The 19,559-nt window shown below is 40.9% G+C and overlaps 2 protein-coding genes across 5 annotated transcripts in view; both read right to left on the reverse strand.

The window, feature by feature from the left end:
• The window catches only part of si:ch211-195b21.5 (chromatin-remodeling ATPase INO80), a 48,588-nt gene extending 38,959 nt beyond the window's left edge, over window positions 1-9,629 (reverse strand). For 2 of the 3 annotated variants that reach the window (XM_037681050.1, XM_037681042.1), the window contains exon 1: window positions 9,297-9,629. In XM_037681050.1, the coding sequence (XP_037536978.1) occupies window positions 9,297-9,488 (192 nt within the window). In that variant the 5' untranslated portion in view covers window positions 9,489-9,629. The remainder of the gene's footprint in view (window positions 1-9,296) is intronic. The other variant, XM_037681058.1, reaches the window with a different exon arrangement.
• A 4,610-nt stretch (window positions 9,630-14,239) lies between these two features.
• Window positions 14,240-19,559, reverse strand: part of fam98a (family with sequence similarity 98 member A) — an 8,575-nt gene continuing 3,255 nt past the window's right edge. For both annotated transcript variants that reach the window (XM_037688099.1, XM_037688091.1), the window contains 7 exons: window positions 19,267-19,415; window positions 18,948-19,082; window positions 18,610-18,791; window positions 16,730-16,810; window positions 16,525-16,641; window positions 15,422-15,589; window positions 14,240-15,224 (listed from right to left, as the gene is read on the reverse strand). In XM_037688099.1, the coding sequence (XP_037544027.1) occupies window positions 14,610-15,224; window positions 15,422-15,589; window positions 16,525-16,641; window positions 16,730-16,810; window positions 18,610-18,791; window positions 18,948-19,082; window positions 19,267-19,415 (1,447 nt within the window). In that variant the 3' untranslated portion in view covers window positions 14,240-14,609. The remainder of the gene's footprint in view (window positions 15,225-15,421; window positions 15,590-16,524; window positions 16,642-16,729; window positions 16,811-18,609; window positions 18,792-18,947; window positions 19,083-19,266; window positions 19,416-19,559) is intronic.

Genomic DNA, 19,559 nt, shown 5'->3' on the forward strand with positions numbered 1-19,559 from the left:
GAGGCCAGGGCTCTGGGCAGACCCGGCGGCATGGGCGGGCATTGAGGGACATTGCCCCCCCACAGAGTCAGCTGTGCCCCCCCTGACTGGACACGGGAAGTTTTTTGTTTGTTTGTTTTTAATCTATCTCTGAGTGTACATCTTTCTATTTTTCCTATCTCTGTTTGTCAGTCAAACAATTCAACCAATCAATGAAGCCAAGGCAACATTCTAGCCAACTACAGTTCGAGGGGGGCGGGTCACTGACTTAAGGCGCAAACTAGCTGTTTTCAAACAGAAACAGTCACGCTCACCATTGTCCGTGTATCATGGATATTCGGACTTTTTTCCAAAAAAACAAGAGGACAACGAATGACACTGACAGTGGAAAAAATGAGAGCGGACAGGAAGCGGCACCATCCATTTCAGTAGGAAACGTAAGCACTGAAGTCAACTCTGGAGTAAACATTCATGCTAGGAGGGTTAGCTACAGCAGCTAGGGAGCACAAGGAGCAGAACCGAGCAGTGCTCAGCCAGTTGGAAGAAACGTGAGTGACGACGTCAATAACAACAACAGTGAAGTGAGTTAAATAAAAACAGCAAAATAGAGTAAAAATGGAATGTATTGCTCCAGGTGTATTTCTGGTTCAGTTGAAGCAGTTTGTGATATAAGTTAAACTCTTTACCCATTTTTAAAGGATTTGCAATAAATTGCATTTTAGTATTCTCTTGAAATCCAATCAACTGTATATAATTTTTTGAAATGGCATATTTAATTTCTTAAGATTGTACAGTTGTTCACTTATAATATCTTTTTAAAATACAATGATTTAAAATTTTCTTGGGCATCCCCACAGGAACAATTGTTTTGATGTGTATGTTACACAAACATTGGCTGAATAGTCTGTTGTTTCATTTCTCTATGTCTTTTCATGCAATACTACACTTTGAACTGTGTATTCTGTACAGTAACAACAGGGGGTATTGTATTGTCTTCTAGGTATCCAGCTCATCAGCAGTGCAATGACCTGTCTTCAGAATATTCGCACTGAGACAGAATTCCAGGCAATCCTAGCACAGTGTGACAACATCACAACAAGGCCATCAAAGAGAAGATGTTCACAAAACTCTGCCTTTGCTGACTTTGTTGTTGAGGAAATAAGAACACCTGTAGATTGTAATAATGAAACAGAACTACGCAGGATTTATTATAGTTGCATAGACTCAGTATGTGAGGAAATGAACAGTCGCTTTGGGAAACATAATTGTGACCTGATGGAGGCACTCAATGCCCTGGATCCTGCGCAAGCCACCTTCTTGGATGTCAGCAAGGTGAAGCCCTTACTTGACCTCACCAAGACACCTGCTGTGGACTCTGAATTTGAGGTGGCCCGCAACTTCCTAGTGACACAAATGAAAGAGTCTTCTCCACCAGATGGGGAGAAGTGGACAATGAAACAGGTGATTAAGACTATAGGCAAAAGCTCAGTATTGTTTTTATTGTATTCAAAAAATCTTGAAGCTACGATGCTCCTAATGGTTAGCCTATATTGTCATGGCATAGTCATGTCGGGCCTTTACAGTAAACTGGTATTTTTCAGCATCAGGCCTTCATAAAACTGTCATAAAAATCACACATCAAACCTAACATGATTTGGTTAATTGAGATGAGAATTTATTGTTAAACATAATGTTTCATACAATTTATATTGTTATTTGGGGAATCATTCTAATTGTAATTATATTGATTTTACGGTAATCTTAATTCTTAATCCTTACAGATTTTGAAGCAGTTCCAGAAGCCATTGGAAGCAATGCCTACTGTCTTTGCAGCCTTTAAACATGGCCTGACGTTTGGAGCCAGCACCGCATCATGTGAAAATTCGTTTTCCACTCTTAAAAATGTCTTCACAGAGCATCGCCAAACTATGCTTCATCAACGCAAGGCAAATCTGATCCAGTTGGCATTTGAGAAGGACTTGACTCGGAAATTTAGGAATGAATGGAAGGACAGTGTTTTGAGAAGGTTTCACACACTATACAAACGCCGCCTGCCACTCTACTAAAGGTGGAGTAAACCCCTTTCTAGTTTCCCCCACCCCGCCTCCCTCACACATAAAATGGTGTTTCTTGCAGGCAGAAGAGTAAAACTTCTTTGTTTTGCTCCTTGTGCTCCCCAGTTGTTGTAGTTAAACCTCCTAGCATGAATGTTTACTTCAGTCACAGTGTTCAGCCTGAAACTTGTGCTTATATTTATCACTGTATGTTTATGCTTATGTTTGACTTTTAATTGAATGAACACAGCTCTACAGGTTGGGTTGTCTTGTTCTTTTTTTTTTCTATTTTTGCTTAGATTTTGTGATTTTATTGAGATTGTTTCTTCACAGCACTGTATTGGGGGTGGTCACAGAGCCACTGTTCAACTTGAAGCAAATAAAATGTTTGTTGAAAAAAATATGCCCCCTTGAAAAAATAGAATGCCCCCCCTTTGAATAGTTTCTGCAGCCGGGTCTGGCTCTGGGTCCGGCTTCTCGCACTTCTGTGGGTCAGCAGCTCGTAGGATCCTCCACGGTGACTAGATTGCTCTAAATTTTGACGTTGGTCAACAAACACAAAAAATGCCTGGACTTCAGCATTAGACCACGGTGTTGTCATTATTGTTTTTTAAAATCTTGAAAATGCAGGTGCTGGTTATAAAATTAGAATATCATGAAAAAGTTGATTTATTTCAGTAATTCCAATCAAAAAGTGAAACTTGTATATTATATTCATTCATTACACACAAATTAATACATTTCAAATGTTTATTTCTTTACATGTTGACGATAACTGACAACTAATGAAAACCCCAAATTCAGTATCTCAGAAAATTAGAATATTACTTAAGACCAATTAAAAAAAAAGGATTTTTAGAAATGTTGGCCAACTTAAAAGTTTGAACATGAAAAGTATCAGCATGTACAGCACTCAATGCTTAGTTGGGGTTCATTTTGCCTGGATTATTGCATCAATGCGGCGTGGCATGGAGTCGATCAATCTGTTGCACTGCTCAGGTGTTATGAGAGCCCAGGTTGCTCTGATAGTGGCCTTCAGCTCTTCTGAACTGTTGAGTCTGGCGCATCGCATCTTCCTCTTCACAATATCCCATAGATTTTCTATGGGGTTAAGGTCAGGCGAGTTTGCTGGCCAAATAAGAACAAGGATTCTTAAACCAGGTACTGGTAGCTTTGGCATTGTGTGCAGGTGCCAAGTCCTGTTGGAAAACAAAATTTACATCTCCATAAAGTTGGTCAGCAGCAGGAAGCATGAAGTGCTCTAAAACTTCTTGGCAGACGGTTGTGTTGACCTTGGACCTCAGAAAACACAGTGGACCAACACTAGCAGATGACATGGCACCCCAAACCATCACTGACTGTGGAAACTTGACACTGGACCTCAAGCAATGTGGATTCTGTGCCTCTCCTCTCTTCCTCCAGACTCTAGGACCGTGATTTCCAAAGGAAATGCAAAATTTACTTTCACAAGAGAACATAACTTTGGACCACTCAGCAGCAGTCCAGCCCTTTTTGTCTTTAGCCCAGGCAAGATGCTTCTGACGCGGTCTCTTATTCAAGAGTGGCTTGACACAAGGAATGCGACAACTGAAACCCATGTCTTGCATAGGTCTGTGCGTGATGGTTCTTGAAGCACTGACTCCAGCTGCAGTCCACTCTTTGCGAATCTCCCCCACATTTTGGAATGGATTTTGTTTCACCATCCTCTCCAGGGTGTGGTTATCCCTATTGCTTGTACACTTTTTTTCTACCACATCATTTTTTTCCCTTCACCTCTCTATTAATGTGCTTGGACACAGAGCTCAGTGAAGAGCCAGCTTCTTTAGCATTGATATTTTGTGTCTTGCCCTCCTTGTGCAAGGTGTCAATGGCTGTCTTTTGGACAACTGTCAAGTCCACAGTCTTTCCCATGCTTGTGTAGCCTACAGAACTAGACAGAGAGACCATTTAAAGGTCTTTGCAAGTGTTTTGAGTTAATTAGCTGATTAGAGTACCAGGTGTCTTCAATATTTAACCTTTGTACAATATTCTAATTCTCTGAGCTACTGAATTTGGGGTTTCATTAGTTGTCCGTTATAATCATCAACATTAAAAGAAATATTTGAAATATATCAGTCTTTGTGTAATGAATGAATAAAATATACAATTTTCATTTTTTGAATGGCATTACTGAAATGAATCAACTTCTGTCTGTCCAAACAGGTCTCACTTGTAAATGAGTCCTTGAGGCTCAATGTGAATTATCTGTTTAAATAAAGGCTGAATGATTGAATGAATGAATTTTTCATGATGTTCTAAATTTATGACCAGCACCTGTAGGTCCAGCCGCTGCTCGAGTTCCGAGTAATTGCAAATGGCGGATTGGGTTGTTGTGAAAGTTTCTCAAACAGCCAGTGACTCCGCCCCCTGACCAATCAGTGACTGACAGTGTTCTGACCTCACGTTTAAGTGCCAGTTTGGCCCAGTTGGAAACCCAAAGAAATGGGTCCTGAAAAAAAGGGCCGGTTCTACGAAAAACTGCTAGTGGAGAAAGCCTTGGAACCGTATTGAGCCAAGTCAAACCGTGCTGGAAAGGAGCTATGGAAAAGGCCCATATGAGACCCAAAATATATTCCATCTAGGGGTGTTGTGAACAATTATTTTAGTAATCAAGTAATCTATTGATTATTGTGCCGGTTAATCGAATAGTCGGAAACAATATTTGGTTCTCATTTTATGAATAATAAAAATACACGAAAAAGAACATTTACGTAAACAACCCATTTAATTCTTCTTTTTAAAATATTTTATTGCTTAAAATGCAATAACATGTTGAACCTCCATTTCAGTTTCAAGTCTGTGGTATAGCAAAACTCTTGCTTTTTTTCCAAAATGCAACAACAGAAGAGAAATAAATAAATTTGGATTGAAGGTGGAGATGATCTTCTGGATCCTTCATCTTCCACCACAGACAGCGGCTGCATGTCTGTGATGATCATATTTAAAATGCTGCTTGTGAACTCAGCTGCTGCACAACTGAACATCCTGGAGCCCTTTGTATGAAGCTGTCCCAACGTATGACTCTGCCACTCACTGAAAAGAAGTAGAATAAAAATAATTATTTGTGTGTTCATTGTTGTGCATTAATACATTTTCGAGTGTACTACATTGGATATTATAAAATTATGTAATATTGTTAAGTAATCTACACTTTTTGATGACCTGCTGCAATCAAAGTAACATTAGTGTTAGTTGTATTTGATTTAAGCAGTTTGTTTTTATTTATGCGTGAGGTTTGAGGATGCTTTAATTAAAACCCTCTGTCACTGAATTATTTTTAACCATCACAGAAATATCTAAATACTATCAAATAATTTTTATGGATTGGAAAACTGAATGGAATCTTTATGTTAGAAATCGAGTAAGTAAGACAGATAATGTAAAAGTTTGAGTTTGTACGTCGAGTTCTCTAGACTTAACTTGTAATTGTAAATGGTAAAAATACATTGCTAGTTTTATAAGACTGTATTATTATTTAGTCTTGATTGCTTTGCTACAAACAAATATGACAGTAGTAATAAATGCAGATTAATCCCAGTTCTCAAAGTCATACACAGCAGTAGCTAGAAAAAAAAATCCTAACTCATGTAAAAACATTTACACTTGAAATATTCACCCTAAATATGTCATTTAAGTCAGGATGGAAGGAAGTACAGCAATAAATAAATGTGTCAGTCTGTTGCTGATTTTATTGTTAAACTTTCACGAAGTCCTGCAGTTTTTTTTTCCTCACACAACTTACAGATAACATCCTGCCAGGTAGCCACTATGATTAGTTGATAGATGTAATGTTAGCAAAAATATGCCTCATTTTACATTTATAACATGACAGATTATCACACATTTAGGTTAACATATTTTGCGAAGAGAACATAAACGATACCTGTTGCAGCTGCTGACGAGTTTGATGCAAATAGCGGGTGTTTTCTCTTCAAACGCTGTAACATCGATGACGGCAGGACTTGAAGTGAAAAAAAATCCTGAGCCTGAAACTTTTTTTGTGGTGGTGATTGAATAAAATCATGGCATATTGCCAACGTTTATTAAAAATGCTCTCTGAAAAGTGCAAATAACTGCTTTTAACAACAAACAATTCAGCTTTGAGTAACAATGACTTAAATGAAGTTTCAATGTATTTGAACTTAAACAACATAAAATATGTGACCCAGAGTGCTGCCACGCAGTACAAAAACTCAAAAAGACTCAACACATTGAACAGACACATTTCAGTCAATTAATTTGCAATAAATTTAAAAGGAAGTTTCCACAGAGCTGGTTTTAGGACTCCCAGCCTTCTAGATAACTTTCAGAGTAGGAGCTGAAAAATATGAATAAAGTAGATGCCATTTCCTGTATTCTGGTGTATTTTAAGGGGTTAATCATCTATGTTTACCTAGGTAAGTAACTTGATTCAATAACTATTTTAGAGAGCAACACAAAGTAGCCTGACCAACAGCTCTCCTTGTGTGAATAGAGCACGCTCTGCTCACCTCAAGCATCCTAACAGCCACACCCCGGTTGACAACTGCCGGCACTAACGTAGCGCTAAGATAGCATGCCACACAGAAGCGTCTCCCCCTCCTCCCCCTACCCTGTCTACAAAAACCCCAAGAGATGAGTGTCCCCTGCCAAGACAAGTACCCAGGGGAAAAAGTGCATGCAGTGCGGAGAGTTGTTGAAAACCCAGAATGAACTTTTACTGCTTTAACTATTCTTCTATTAATCAAGTGGAATGGATTTGTTCACAAAGAAATACAAACAATGCTGCGTGAACTAATATTTCATGGTAAATGTGTGTGTGTGTGTGGGGGGGGGGGGGGTGTCCAAACAAATATTTTTTAAATGTGAGGGGGACATGTCCCCTCACATAATTGATGTGATGCTGCTTACCAGCATCACAGGCATGAAAAGAATTATGAAGTCATAATCAGCAGCAGCTGTCAATCAGTTCTGTAGAGATAACATACATTTACAATGCGGTCATCTAACAAAGAATTATTTCACAATTATCTTTTTTCTTTATCTTGCAGCTCACAGCTGAATGCATGCAGCTCAAAAACCTGTTTTCTCTAACTAGACATTATTATCTTATTTGAACTAGACAGTTTTAACCCTTTAACTTTATTTATTCATGTTCCTCAGAGGTAAAATCAACCATCTTATTTAAGCTGTCAGCCTCAAATAAATATATCGAATTTAAATGTTTTTTTTATTTTATTTTAATGCTTGTAGGTTTTTTGTTTAAAATCTCTACATTATTATTTTTTCAACCTGTTCAACTATCTGAAACTTTCCAAAAAAGTTGAATCAGGTCCTCTGGACATTCAAAAAAACAAAAAACAAAACAAAGCAAAAAAATATAGAAACGTTTTGTCTCTCATCCAAGAGACTTCCTCAGTCTGAGGTGCTGTTTTCAGCTCAGTCTCTTAAATAGCACCTTCTCAGAGTGGATCAACCAGTTTGCTGCTGACAACCAAAACCAGCTGATCACATGCTCAAGAAGGACCATCAGCCTAACAATGGATCATTAGCACACTGATGGCTGTTTACTACTCACAGAGGGCTGAGTGATACTAGCAATCACAGCATTGTAAGAGGGGGACAGTTGAACCCGGAGGCCTCCACCCCTGTTTAATGATGGACGATTTCTTTTCACAAAGATGGCCTCCTTTACTCCTCTCTCAAACCATCGTTCCTCTCTGTCCAGGATGTGAACATCTTCATCCCTGAAAGAGTGACCGCTGGCCTGGAGACACCTGGGTTAAAATTAAATCTCAGAAAGTCCAACATTTTACTGACCACATCAACTCTGTGGATAAATACATCAAGTTCACACGAGAAGATGTAAAAAAATTGCAAGTTGGCTTTCTTGGACTGTGAGGTCTCAGTCTCTGATAGAGGACAATTGCAAACCGAGGTGTAACACAAACCCACCCACACAGACCAGTATTTGCAGTTTGACTCCCATCACCCTTTGGAGCACAAGTTAGGAGTCATCAGGACTCTGTATCACAGAGCAGACAGCATCCCCACTAACTCGGGAGCCAGGCAGAAGGAGAAATCCTACACAAAACAGGCTCTAGAGCAATGTGGATATCCTAACTGGGCCTTCCTGAAAGCAGAGAAGAAACCCAAACAGGACTCCAGTCAGCCATCAGGTGAAAAGGAGGAACCCAGACCCAGACCAGTGGTCATTCCATATGTTGAGGGAGTATCAGAGAAACTGAGACGTTTATTTTCTAAACATAACGTCCCAGTGGCTTTTAAACCCCAAAATACATTACGGCAAAGACTGGTTCATCCCAAAGATCCAGTCCCCCGGCACAAACAGAGTAATGTTGTGTATGCTGTTCAGTGTCAGGAGGGCTGTGATCAGTCTTACATCGGGGAAACTAAACAGCCACTGGCCAAAAGGATGGCCCAGCACAGAAGATCAACATCATCAGGCCAGGACTCTGCGGTCTACACTCATCTCCAGGCCAGCGGTCACTCTTTCAGGGATGAAGATGTTCACATCCTGGATAGAGAGGAACGATGGTTTGAGAGAGGAGTAAAGGAGGCCATCTTTGTGAAAAGAAACCGTCCATCATTAAACAGGGGTGGAGGCCTCCGGGTTCAATTGTCCCCCTCTTACAATGCTGTGATTGCTAGTATCACTCAGCCCTCTGTGAACAGTAAACAGCCATCAGTGTGCTAATGATCCATTGTTAGGCTGATGGTCCTTCTTGAGCATGTGATCAGCTGGTTTTGGTTGTCAGCAGCAAAACTGGTTGATCCACTCTGAGAAGGTGCTATTTAAGAGACTGAGCTGAAAACAGCACCTCAAACTGAGAAAGTCTCTTGGATGAGAGACGAAACGTTTCTAGATTTTTTGTTGTTTTGTTTTGTTTTTTGTTTTTTTGAATGTCCAGAGGACCAGATTGAACTTTTTTGGATTTTTCTACCTGGATTATTGAGCATGCATCAGGATACACCATTAATACTGTTCCAATCAAGATACCCTTTTAATGTTTGCTACTTTGCAATGAGTCCAAGCTGTAAAGCATCAAAACTAAACAACAGCAATCAGAGTGGGTGAATATGTTTGTAACAAAGAGTGAAACACGCTTGGGAAAAGTTGAAGACTCTTCTAAGGACCAAGTGAAGGCGCACAAACACACACAGCCTGTGCGCCTTCACCGCAGCTCCAATGAATTAGCTAAAGCCACAGCCTCGGGTACGTACACTCACGTAGTGGCCCCTGGGCCGCCTGTTGCGCAGGTAATGGTTCTCCGCGGCCAGAAACGGTCTGTCGGGTCTTGGTAGTAAGTGCCGTGGAGGAGGTCCGGAACACGGGCCTCTAAAAGGAGGACGGTGACGAGGAACGGGTCCAAACGGCGGAGGTGGGCAGCGGACAGGAGGATCGTGGCGGAACATGATGAGCCTACAAATCACTGACCGAGTGAAGAGCACGGATTAGAGGGACGTATTATTAATTTACAGGCAAATGCGCGGTTGCTTTCATAGCACGCATCTGCGTAGAGTTTACCGACTGTAGCTGATTCCGGAAATATTAGAGAAAACATCCGGGGAACACTTTTCAAAATAAGAGTGGTTTTGTCTGAAGTATGACACAAAACACACGAAGTCTTTCAAATCATCGTTTATACCTTTTTCCCCATTCATTCAACCTTTATTTAGACAGGTTAATCCCATTTAGCATCGATGACTCATTTACAAGTGAGACCTGATTTCAACAGAGTGATGACAACAGCTTGGACAACAACAATAGACAATCATAAAAGAGGTGTACAGATTTTATTTTATTTTTTTACAAATTAAAATAAGATGGCAAAAAAGTAGAAAAACAACTAGATTATAAGGCGAATGTAGAAAACTAAAACAGGAACATGTCTGCATTGGTTTTTGCCAGGAACTTAACAGAGTTTTAAAGTCACTTAGAGGTCAAGAGCTTCAGGTCTTTTTGTAAGATATTCCATGAAACAGGAGCGGAGTAGGAGAAGGTCCTTGTGTCCTTTTGCCAAGTTCAGTCTGCACTGAAGGGAAACTGCATAATGTCCTGAGAGCGCACGCTGTAGCTGCACTCACACAGAGACATGTAGGAGGAGATGTATGAAGGCAGCAGACCAAGAAGTGATTTAAAGATGAAAATGTACCAGTGAGAGAGTCTGCGTGAAGTTAATGATGTCCAGTTAACCAGTGAATACTGGGTGCAGTGGTGGGTACGATAATCACAGCCAGTTATGAATCTTAGCACACGTGATAGACAGCATCCACAAATTCTATAACAAACATACAGAATAATTTAGGTAACAGAGGTTCAAACAAAGTATTAAATAAAATTAAAAATAGAAAAAATAAAACAAAAAATATATATTAGGGGTTTACTATCTGAAACTCTTTCATTACCTCGTACAATTTTGCTGCATTTGTGTTATGCATCTTACTCAGACATATTTTAACAAGGAGAGTTCATTTTCAAGAGCAGGGAATGAGAGAGGGCATTTTGCAAATCAACATTTATGAATGTAGTAGGCGATTTCTGAGAATCGCAGGCCACCGGCGGCTTTTCAAATTCAATTCAAAAATACTTTATTAATCCCAGAGGGAAATTAAATGTTGTTGTAGCTCATTTTCCTTGTTTCATAAAAGAGTTGTTCTAGATGTTGATGGTTGTGGGCGGGAAGGATCTCTTGTGATGGTCCATCTTATAGCAGATCTGAAAAAACTGGCCACAGATGTTGATCCGTTTACTAGCACTTGGTTGTCCTCCTGGGTTTCAGGATCACCTGAATATTGGGCAGAAATCCTCCCAGGGCAATGGCCACTCCTCCCAGCAGCTTGTTGAGCTCCTCATCGCTGCGGACAGCCAACTGTAGGTGCTGATGGACGATCCTGTCCTTCTGCTGTCATGAGCCGTGTTTCCTGCTAGTTCCAGGATCTCAGTGGTCAGGCACTCGAGCACAGCTGGCAGGTAGATGAGAATGCGTCCACAGAACATCCTTTTCAACTCATTTGAAATTGGGGGCTGTAGTTGAGATATTACTTGAGCTTTTGATATGTTAATCAGCTACTGTTGGTTGTAGAAACTGCCTTGTTGCCATGGTTACGCATCATAACAAATGTCCAAAACTAAAAAAGTTTCAGTAAAAATCCTTCCAGCTGCACAGCATCTGATACCAGAGGAAACAATCATCCAAAAAATGTGATTCACATCCAGAAAAAGAGGAATTAAAGTTTCCAAAAGCAAAATCTCAGAATGAAAGTAACAGAGCTGCTCCAACATGCAGCCACCTTGAGCGGCACAATTCTAGAACCTAGAACTTTGGGACTCGTCAGCTCGGTGGGATCGACCTTGAAGGAGACTCATAGCATGGGTCAGTGGAATGGAATCCCACAATTAGGCCTTTTTGAAACCAGAACGTCCAGATGGACTCAAGGCTGAAGAAAAAAATCTGTCTGCCTTAAGAAAAATCAACAATCAAAGTTTATCTGAATCTGACCCCCCACCGGCCATGAACGTGTACATCACCAAGGAAGAGGCATGACTATGAATGAACTGCGTGCAAATGGCATATGGATTTTAGGATGTGGACATATGGTCTCTTTGCACATCTACCACTGTAATGAGTGTAGGAGAGGCAGAAAGGCCACAAAACTCCAAAAGCGACAGAAATGGCAGAAAGTTTCACGGAACCTGCAAGTGAACGACATTGTGATCCTACAAGATGATAATGCTCCAAGATGTAAATAGAAACTAGCTCTAGTAGTAGAGACTCTAGAAAGTCCAGACGACAAGGTTGGAAAAGTGAAACTAAAGACCAGTGAAACCACATCCAGTAGAAAGACCTATTGACAAGGTAGTGACTTTACTTGAGACTGATACAGAAACACGAACTAATCTTGACACTCATCAGAAAATCACATTCAGAACCAGTTGGTGATTTGATGGGAGTGTAAGTGTCACCACAATGATTTATGCATTGAAAAAATGAATATTTATTTTTAGTTTGTTTAGTTCACATTTTGAAAATATGTTTTATCTTTTGTACAAGATGCATTTATTCTGTCACGAAGGACTATTTTTTTGTTGTACGTTATCGCGAGATTTGTGTGAACGTAAGGGAGTGGCAAGATTTGATTTACCCGTCTAAATAAAGCATGAATGAAAAGATCTGCTGTGCTCATTACGCACATTTACCTGAAGTTAGTTACCTGAAGACACGAGAGGTGGGGGGCAGCCGTGATAGTTCACTAGCTGTAAAGATATTTATAACTGTTGTAATACGTTGTAAATCTGTCAGTTATGGTGTTCTAATTATTTTATGTGTTATTTAGAGAGCACAAGACGAAAAACATTTGTCTAGGACCTCTTTAATGATGAGCGGCCACGAGGTACACCTTTTGATAGTTTGTTTTTACTCGTCGCTCGGTACAGTACCTAAAACTTTGTGTTTTATTTCTGTATTTTGTGTCTTATTCCTTTAGTTTTCACAGCATTCATTAAAGCGCCCGTTTTAAATAAAGAAGCCGTGCCTGAGTCGTCATTGGGAGTTACATTTCAATTATCAGGCTCCTCTCTTGTGGAACCAACTTGCAGTTTCTGTCCGTGAGGCTGACACATTGTCCAGTTTTAAGACTAGGATTAAGACTTTCCTTTTCATAAATCCTATAGAATGGCGTATGCTGCCACAGACGTAGACTACTAGAGGACAAACTGACCTCATTTCTTAAAATGAATTGTTAAAATTAGTTTTAATTTGATACTATTTCTATCTTAACATGTGATTCTTGACCTGCCAGTGTGTGTCCATTCCTTCCTGTCCTCATACCAGAGCTTAATTTGTAAACCGATGCTGGAACGTAGCGGGCGGGGAGTGCGGGTCAGCAGGAGGTGCAGGATAGGGAGGGGGAGCAGGGGATGCAGTGGGGTCTGTGTGTCCTCCCTGAAAACATTTTGAATGAAGTAGATGCCATTTCCTACATTCTGGTGCATTTTAACAGGTTAACCATCTACATTTACCTACATTTGGAAACACTGTTCTATTAGAGAACAGCAGCTCTCCTTGTGCATGAGTAGAGCAGCTCCACTTCTGTCAAGCATCCCAACCCACGACTCTTCTCTGCTGAATTCAGTCCTGCACGTTGTTGCTCCCACTCCATTCATTTTATTAAAGTAAATAGGACTGTCTTTTCAACATTTTGATCGCTGTTATTTTGACAAATTAGCGCCGCTGTTTTGATACGCGACAATCTGAATAATAAACATTTCTCTCATATTTTGGTCATAAGCAACTTAAATGGTCAGTCATTTGCAATTTAGTTGTACCGTTTATTTTTTTATTTTATAAAAATGCGCAATGACTTTGGACTTTTACAGGTGGAGATTAGAGTTACCGGATCCAAGCAGTTTCTGGAACGCACACTGTCAAAATAAGAGCCCCCAGATCTTGTTCCAGCAGGATCCAGCTCAAATTAAGCCCCGTCTCAAACCCAGCTGGTCGAAGCAGATGGACACTTGTCCTGAACCTGGTTCTGCTCAAGGTTTCTTCCTCATGAGTTTTTCTTTCCACTGTCGCCTTCAGGCTTGCTCAAGATGAGAGTTCTGTGATGGAGTTAAACTCAGAGCAGTCTGCTCCTCACATATATAATGTTATTAACTTACTTTTTATGTATGTGAATATTTCAGTTCAGTGCCCTGAGATGACTTCTCTTGTGACTTGGTGCTATATAAATTTAATAAACTGAATTGAACTTTCCCTCATAAATCATATGAAAGCAGTAATTATGAACACAGGTTTTCCACTTTGGCTTCAGATTTAAATAGCGTGATGGAATCTGTTGTTTGACACTTGAGATTAAATTGTTCTAATTTTAGAACCCAGTAAAGACAAATTACTTTAATTCATATATGTAAATTGTTTGCTAAGCAAACAATTTACAAAGGTACATTCTCAGGTAACTATATTCTGCAGTTATACAGATTAAGAACCACACCACTGTAACAAGTTGTAGCGTACTTGTAACTTTTATTGCTCGTTCACTCATCCATGCGAACCTTCCAACATCCACAGCCGTTCATGAGCAGTACAACTTGGCAACTTTTAAATAAGTATGATAAGACATGATTTAACCATTTTTGTTTTTAAATAACAATATTTTTGTCAAACATATGGAAACAAAATGAGGATTAGAAAAAAAAATGTTTTCAAGTAATAACCCCAGTCAGTGCAACCTACAGGTAATGAAGAAGTGTACGTAGCAGGTGCACCAAAACTAAACCATGATGACAAACGTATGCTTTCAGGGAGGGTTGTTTTTTTTAATAAGGCTGACAAAGTTTTGAGGCGAGGTCAAAACAGCAGAGCTCAACTGATCGACTTCACCTTTACATTAAAAATGTGGGGTTTGAACTCTGAGGTAAAAAAGAAAGAGAGAGAAACTGCAAACCTGTGACAGTCTGGAGCCAGAGTGTGAATGGATGAGTGGCTGCATGTGAGCAGCTGCTCCGTCAGTTCAGAGGACCTGCTCTCGTCTTCAGCTGCTGAAGTTTCTGCCCTGACTGAAGCCAGACTGGCCGTACTGTTGCCCTCCATGTTGGAAGAACTGTTCAAACTGTCCCCCTTGATTAAAATTCTGACCCCCTCTGCCACCCCAGCCACCTCCTTGTCCTCCTCTCCCCCTGCCCCCCCGACCTCCACGGCCCCCTCCCCTCTCCTGGTGCCAGCCCCCGCCATCTTGGCTGTAATTGTTGTGGTAACCCCCTCCACCTCCTCCTCCTCCATGATAGCCGGAATCTTGAAAGCCTCCTCGGCTGTATCCTCCTCTCCCTCCTCCCCCGTGGTGACCTCCCGTTTCTTGATAGTGGCCCTGGTTGTAACCCCCCCTTCCCCTTCCGTCCCCCCAATTTCCCTGCACCTTCCCCCCTCTCCCACCTCCTCCTCTCCCTCCCCTGTCCTCGTGTCCTCCTCCACCTCCTCTCTCATAGCCTCCACGGTTTCCTTGGGAGTAGTTATCATAGCCCCCTCTGCCACCTCCGTGTCCTCCTCCTTGGGGGGCATCCTGACGCTTCTGCCAGGAGGGCATTTCTGGAGGGGGAGGCTCGATCTCGCAGGGTCTGCCGCCCCTGTCGGGCACTCGGCCCATGAGAACCTGGAGAGAAGATTTAATATAAAAACTAACTTTTCTGAAGGAATTCTTATGGGTGCCAATGCTGCTGCAGTCTGAAGTTCAAACAGGAAGTGGAACCCAGATTCTGAGTAACACTCAGGACCCCCCCCCCCCCCCAAAAAAAAAAAATATTAAAAAATGATGATTAAAATTGTGCAACTCCGTTGTGATGAACCCACCTTATTTATGGCACAAGCGGTCTTCTCTCTTATTTTGCCGCTGCTCGTTCGAAGGATCTTGGAGAAATCTTGTCGTACAGCAAGAAGACAAGCGACAGAGATTTGACTTTTGGTGTTCAGGGCAGAACGCAGTGGCTGGTACACTTTAGCCAACTTCTCAGCCTGCGTCTGTAAGAAGAGGGGCAAAAAAATTAAGTACCACAGAATATGACTTGTACAACATGTAATAATACAGTAGTACTTCACTACTTCATGGTTCATTTATCTCGGACTCGCTCTATCGCGGTTTTTCAAAATAAGATTGGACATGACACACAATTGGTTGATTGATGGATGAGCCACATGATCAGCATGTAATTTTTATTTAAAATAAATTATTTAGCACCTGCTGCACATTTGTGCAGCCCACGCTGCAGGATAAACTTCCTCCTGCAGCTGATCGGATGTTCTCTGTGCAGAGTGGAGAAGTGGGCGTGGCAGGTGGTAAAGAGCAGTGGAGGCAGGGAGCTGAAATCATGACAGTCTGTGCACTTTTAGAGCATTTAGAGTTTATAAACATTGTTTAAAATATTGTAAGAGTGTGGGAAGGGATTAAAATGCCTTATGTATGTATGCATATATAAGTGGTCTCCAGCTACAAGGGTTGTAAAGGTCTTCACCTTTAAGCAGTTTTTCTACTAGATCTTCCATACACTCACAGAACAGAGTATCTCATGTTTAAACTAGTTTTGTTTGAACAAGCACAAATAATTTACAAGTAGCATTCCTTGAAGAAACGTATACCTGCTGCTTTGCACGACAAAGTATAAACATCTTTAGATTATATATTATGGATTACTCTCAGCTGCAATAACAAATCTGGGCTTGATACTTTAAAAAATAAAAAGACTTGGTTACAGGGTTTTTTTTTTGGATCAAGACCTGTGGCAGCCATCTTGAATCCGAACAACTCCAAAAAGTTAATTAGTTGTAGACGTTAACTGACTACTGAAAGTGTTATTAATCGTCTGGTAGCTCATTAGATATTTTGTTAAAATGCAGCCTTTCATGACTGTGGGAGGTAAAAAGAAGGCACTTGTGTTTTGCTTTAGGTTGAGACGGACCTTTGCTCTGTCGGACCAACCAAAGGACTGAACCGTCACATCGAGTCGTTTCAGCAACATCTTCCTTCTTACATCATACTCGTTTACAAGTGCTTGGTTTATAGCCTCGATTTTTTCCTGGAAAATGAGAAAAAGGAAAAACGATGAGGAGTGACTTCTTGTACAGTGTTTCCAGTCTCTTTATTTCTGTCATTTTCTAGTTTACCAGGTGCACAGGTCCAAGGAGCTTTTTCATCAGTGGCTCTCCAATGTGATTCGGCGGGACTCGACTTGTGGCTTCTTTCAACTGGACAGGAGAAAAACATGCAGCTGTGTAAGATTTAAATGTTTGCACGACAGAAAACAAAATGTCATTTGAGTGTACAGTAGTTTTGAAGCCCCGCCAATTTTGTAAGTTTGTTCACTAATATTTATTGTAGTTTAATTTTAATAAACTGAATTTAAACTAACAATTCATAAAAACCTTACATAAAATTAACCATATGATTTACAACTCGTTGCAGGAAATACGTATTTAATCTTATTTAACCCAGACGCACTTCTAGCTGCCACAGACCGGTTGTGTAAGGATCCTGTGCACAGATGACCAACAATCATCCAATAGTTAAACTTCTGATCTCATCTTGTTGTGTACATAAAGCACACCTGAACGCAGAATCACTTCCTTCCAGTCCAACCTCTCGACCACCACAGGCAAAACCTAAGAGCAGTCCGACGTCGTCACGGACAAGATGGAGCCGTCATCTTACATTTTGCACTAAACATCAAAATCACGGTCCCCAACTTTTGCATCATGAAGCGTGTTTACTCAGAAACATTTCCCACAGACCAGCGGAGAAAAAAAAAACAATCCATAGATTAGTACTGGTTCTCAGCCCAGATACTGGGCTCATCAGGGTCCCTGATCCAAATGAGTCACAGAAGGCTTTAGAGAAAGTGCTGGGGTCAGATGAGACCTACATCGAGCTCTTTGTCATATTTGGAGAAAGAGAAACGATGAGTAATAATGTTTCCACTGCCATGCTTAACTCAGGGGATGGTGTGACCTAAAGAACACCATCCCCTCAGTTAAGCATGGCAGTGGAAACATTATGCTTTGGGACTGATCTTATATGAAGCGTATAGTAAAATTTAACTGCAGTGAGCCATGAATCATTAAAATACTGGACAAAATCCTTCTCCCCTTAGCCAGAACTCAGAAGTTGGGTCATGGATGGGTCTTTCAAATGAGAATGATAAAAAAAATATATCTAAGCAGGGGTGTCAAACTCACGTACAAAAGGGGGCCAAAATTAAAATCTTTTTTCAAACTGAGGTCCAGTTTCAGAAACTACGTCAACTCCAGTTAGAAACCAAACATCTTTTCTTGGTTGCAGGTTCCTCAACAAGAGTTTGACTGGTCTCATTTGATGTTCTCTGTTGCACTTTTGACATCGTAATCAAAGATTACTGAAAAAATTAAAGTGATAAAAGTATTGATAAGTATATCATCTTGGGGGCCAGATAAGATGTCAATGAGGGCCACATTTGGCCCCCGGGCCTTCAGTTTGACACGTGATCTAAGGCACCAAAGGAGGAACATGATCTAAGGAGCACTCAAGGGTCACGAAGTGGCCTGGCCAGTCTCAGGACCTCAGTCTTGTAGAAAATCTGTGGAGGGAGCTGAAGTTTCAAGATGTCACGCAGCAGCTGAAGGATTTAGAGTTTCTGTAAAGAAGAGTGGGCCAAAATACATTTGTACCTTTCATTTAATGTTTATTTATTTATTTATATTCCCTCTCTTTCCATTAAAATGAAACTGACAATAAATTAGAGACCGTTTGTTGTGTTGTACACAAGTGAACAAACTTACAAAACTTTTCCCTTACTCTATTTTTAGCCTAGTACTATGGATCAAACAGTACACATGTACAAAACTGATGAGGTCAAATGTCTCCAAAAAGCAAATATTTTACTGATAGTACTACTGAACATGAGATAATTTTGTTATTCCTGTGTGTTGACACTAAACATTAAATATTAAATTAAGCAAAAACACTTGTTTGCACAAAAGTAAACATTCTGCATCATCCAGTCTTAACTAACCTTCTTCTCGATTCCACTGAAGAACTGGAACATGGTGATGTTGGGTGGAGGCTTGGACATTCCCAGTGTCATGCAGATCCCCTTCAGTTCCTGGAAGGCGGGGCTGCCGGACTCCTGAGCTTTCTTCTGAGGCTTGTTGACCAGGATCATTCTGGACGCCTCCAACTCGGACACTAAAAAGGCTGACGACGGGATTCCACAGAGGGTTAGTCACACAGAGGACGCTTAGATGTGAGAAAAATTTAAATGCACTTAAGTTTCTAGAAGCTTTATGGGGAAGATGCTAGAAATATTTTAGCTCTGAATTAGTTGCCCTGAGCAATGAAGAAATGTCATACTGAGGAGCAGCAGACAGTCATTCCTTCTGAGGAACCTCTGGGTGATGTTTTCGCTGGTGAGGATGGCGTAAGGACAAACAAGCTCCGACAGAAGACCACTCATCTCCAGCTGAAAGCTCTCGGCCTCACTTGGACCTGAGAAGGAGAGAAGGACAAGTCACAAAGAGAGCAGAAACAATTTAATCTGTGTCAACTAACATGTTACAGACACACGAATGTAATGTCACTGTCGCCAACCAGTGAGAACAGACCAGAGGCTAAACCAAGTCAAAGTCTTCTGTCAAACACTGCAGTGGATCAAGGATTAAACCAGTCTTACAGTTGGTGGCGTGGACATTTTCTTCCAGTTTGAGGTAAAGTCTGAGCTCTGAGACAATCCAGGCACAGAGCTTTGTGAACTCTGGTGAAGCTGCTCCTCCACTGACTGAAGACTCCAGAGCTCCGTCCTCCAACAGAGGGCCTTGGTACCTGCAGACACAGACCAGCTCTGAACCACAGTTCTGAACCACAGTTCTGAACCACAGCTAGTTCTGAACCACAGTTCTGAACCACAGCTCTGAACCACCCACAGCTCTGAACCAACCACAGCTAGTTCTGAACCAACCACAGCTA

This window comes from Nematolebias whitei, chromosome 1 (genome assembly GCF_014905685.2).
Source record: "Nematolebias whitei isolate Nwh7 chromosome 1, NemWhi1, whole genome shotgun sequence".
Taxonomy (NCBI): Eukaryota; Metazoa; Chordata; class Actinopteri; order Cyprinodontiformes; family Rivulidae; genus Nematolebias; species Nematolebias whitei.